Source organism: Numida meleagris, unplaced genomic scaffold (genome assembly GCF_002078875.1).
Source record: "Numida meleagris isolate 19003 breed g44 Domestic line unplaced genomic scaffold, NumMel1.0 unplaced_Scaffold1318, whole genome shotgun sequence".
Taxonomy (NCBI): domain Eukaryota; kingdom Metazoa; phylum Chordata; class Aves; order Galliformes; family Numididae; genus Numida; species Numida meleagris.
In genome coordinates this window covers 1-3,483 of record NW_018363106.1, presented here as the reverse complement: position 1 = coordinate 3,483, position 3,483 = coordinate 1, and the positions used below count along the sequence as shown (strand labels likewise).

Sequence of the window (3,483 nt, the reverse complement as noted above, 5' to 3'; positions counted from 1 at the left end):
GGTTGGGGGCGGGGTCTCCTCGGGGACGGCTCCGGGGGTCTCCTGGGGGACCCCTTTGGGGGCGTCTCGGGGGCTCTTCTCGGGGACGCCTCTCGGCGGCGTCTCGGGGAGCCCTTGGGGGGCGTCTCGGGGGGTCTTCTTCTTGGGGAGCCCTTTGGGGACCCCTCTCGGCGTCGCCGCGGGGATCCCTTTGGGGACGCGTCCGGGGGTCTTCGCGGGGACGTCTCTCGCCGCCGTCTTGGGGAGCCCTTTGGGGAGCCCTTTGGGGACGCGTCCGGGGGTTTTCGGGGGGACCCCTTCGGGGAGCGCCTCGGGGACCCCTTGGGGAACTTCTCGGGGCAGCGCCCGGGGGAACTTCGGGGGGACCCTTGGGGACATCGCGCCGGGTCCCCGCCGGGGCACCGCCCCCAGCTCCCGTTTGGGGGGGCCCCGGGGGGGGGGACATCCGAGGAGCCCTTGGGGGACGTTTCCGAGGAGCCCTTGGGGGACATCCGGGACGTTTCTGAGGACCCATTTGGGGACATCTCCGAGGAGCCCCCTGGGGACAACGGGGCCACCTCCGAGGACCCCTCTGGGGACATCTGAGACGTTTCCGAGGAGCCCCTTGGGGACATCTCCGAGGAGCCCTTTGGGGACACCGGGGACAAAGCCGAGGTCCCCTTTGGGGACGTCCCCGGGGCCACTTTCGGGGACCCACACGGGGACATGGGGGGGACCCCTGGGGAGCGCTCTGGGGACGCGTGGTGCCTCTCCGGGGTCCCCTCTGGGGACATCGGGGACGCTTCCGAGGAGCCATTTGGGGACACGTGTCCCCTCTCTGGGGACATCTCCCCGGCCGCCTTTGGGGACATCGGGGTCACTTCCGAGGAGCCATTTGGGGACATTTGACAGCGCTGTGGGGACATCTCCGGGGCCGCCTTCGGGGACCCCTTTGGGGACACGGGGCGCCTCCGTGGGGACATCTCCGGGGCCACCTCTGGGGGTCCCTTTGGGGACGTTGGGGACAATTCCGAAGACCCCTCTGGGGACATTTCCAAGGGCTTCTCTGGGGACATCGGGGACATCGCCGGGGCCACCTCCGAGGACCCCTTTGGGGACATTGGGGTCACATATGGGGACCCCTTTGGGGACATTGGGGACGGATATGGGGACCCCTTTGGGGACACATCTGAGGACCCCTTTGGGGACATTGGGGACATCTCTGAGGAACCCTTTGGGGACAATGGGGTCACAGATGGGGACCCCTTTGGGGACATTGGGGTCACAGTCTCTGAGGACCCCTTTGGGGACATCGGGGACAGATATGGGGACCCCTTTGGGGACACTGGGGACGGATGTGGGGACCCCTTTGGGGACATCGCCGAGGAGCCCTCTGGGGCCACCTGCTCCCTCTCTGGGGACATTGGGGACATCTCCGGTGTCACCTTCGGGGTCACCTCTGGGTGCCACTCGGGGGCCATCAGCGGGGACCCCCTCGGGGCCATCCCTGGGGACCCCTTTTGGGGGGGGACGTCCCCAAGGGCCACCGGGGCCACCCCCTCCTCTCCGTGTCCCCCGACCTTGGGGACATCGGCGCCCGCCACCGTCAGCGTTGGGGACACGGGGGCTCGTCCCCCTTGTCCCCCCCGGGGCGGGATGGGGGGCGGTGCCCCTCGTGTCCGGGCTGGGGACACCGATGTCACCGGCGGCGGAGGTGACACCGCGTGGGACGGTGGTGGCATCTCTGGGGGCTGCGTCCCCTGGGTCCTTGGTGGCACCGCTGGGGACATCAGTGCCACCAGGGGGGGAGATGACGCTGGGAGTGACAGAGGTGGCAGCTCCCGTGTCCGTGGGGACACCCCACGTCCCGCCGAGCCCAAAGGGGACGTCCCCTGGGTCACCGGTGTCACCTCTTCTGTCACCGGTGTCACCTCCTGGGTCACCGGTGTCACCTCTTCTGTCACCGGTGTCACTTCCTGGGTCACCAGTGTCACCTCCCATGTCATGGGTGTCACCTCCTGGGTCACCAGTGTCACCTCTTCTGTCACCGGTGTCACCTCCCGTGTCACCGTCGCTCTGTCCCGTCCGGGTGGTGGCCTCCTTTGTGTCACCGCTGTCACCTCTTCCCCCGGTGGCGGTGGCCTGTCCTGGGTCAGCGGTGGCATCTCCTGTCCCCACGGGGCCACCTCCAGAGCTAAAGGGGACGTCCCCTGTGTCACCTCTCGTGTCACTGATGTCACCTCTCGTGTCATCGGCGTCCCCTCTCGTGTCATGGACGTCCCCTCTCGTGTCACCGGTGTTCTGTCCCAGGTCGGTGGTGGCACCTCCTGTCCCCATGGTGGCATCTCCAGTGCCACCGGTGTCCCCTCTCGTGCCACCACTGTCCCCTCTTGTGTCACCGCTGACCTGTCCCAGCTCAGTGGTGGCATCTCCAGCGCCACTGGGGACATCGTCTGTGTCACCGGTGTCACCTCTCGTGCCACTGGTGTCCTGCCCTGGGTCAGCGGTGGCATCTCCTGTCCCCGCGGGGCCACCTCCAGAGCTAAAGGGGACGTCCCCCGTGTCACCGGCGTCCCCTCTCGTGTCACCGGTGTTCTGTCCCATGCCGGTGGTGGCACCTCCTGTCCCCACGGGGCCATCTCCAGTGCCACTGGGGACGCCCTTTGGGTGGTGGATGTCACCTCTGGTGTCACCGGTGTCACCCCTCGTGTCACTGCCGACCTGCCCTGGCTGGGTGGTGGCACCTCCTGTCCCCATGGGGCCACCTCCAGTGCCATCGATGTCCCCTCTCGTGTCACTGGTGTCCCCTCTCGTGCCACTTGTGACCTGTCCCAGCTCAGTGGTGGCATCTCCAGCGCCACTGGGGACATCCTCTGTGTCACCGGTGTCACCTCTCGTGTCACTGGTGTCCTGCCCTGGGTCAGTGTTGGCATCTCCTGTCCCCATGGTGGCATCTCCAGCGCCATTGGAGAGGTCCTTTGTGTCACCGGCGTCACCTCTGGTGTCACCGATGTCCCCTCTCGTGTCACCGGCGGCCTGTCCCGCATCAGCGGTGGCATCTCCAGTGTCACCGGCGTCACCCCTCGTGTCACTGCTGACCTGTCCTGGCTGGGTGGTGGCACCTCCCGTCCCCACGGTGGCATCTCCAGCGCCATCGATGTCCCCTCTCGTGTCACCGGTGTCACCTCCCGGGTGGGTGGCGGCACCTCTCGTCCCCATGGGGCCATCTCCAGTGCCACCAATGTCCCCTCTCGTGCCACTTGTGACCTGTCCCAGCTCAGTGGTGGCATCTCCAGCGCCACTGGGGACATCCTCTGTGTCACCGCCGTCCCCCCTCGTGTCACCGCTGACCTCTCCCATGTCGCTGGTGTCCCCTCCCGTCCCCACGGTGCCACCCCCAGTGCCGTCGCCGTCCCCTCCCGTGTCCCCGCTGTCCCCTCCCGGCTCAGTGCTGTCCCCTCCCGTCCCCAAGGTGCCACCATCTCCAGCGCCACCGCTGTCCCC

General features: G+C 67.9%; 1 protein-coding gene across 1 annotated transcript; it reads right to left on the bottom strand.

Annotated features, from left to right (window-relative positions):
* Positions 1-51: 51 nt before the first annotated feature.
* On the bottom strand, positions 52-3,458 carry LOC110390558 (collagen alpha-2(I) chain-like; the record flags this gene model as incomplete). The annotated part of the gene is made up of 1 exon (XM_021381946.1): positions 52-3,458. A coding segment is annotated over exon 1 (3,288 nt), but the record flags the coding sequence as incomplete, so codon positions are not given.
* Between the last annotated feature and the right edge of the window lie 25 nt (positions 3,459-3,483).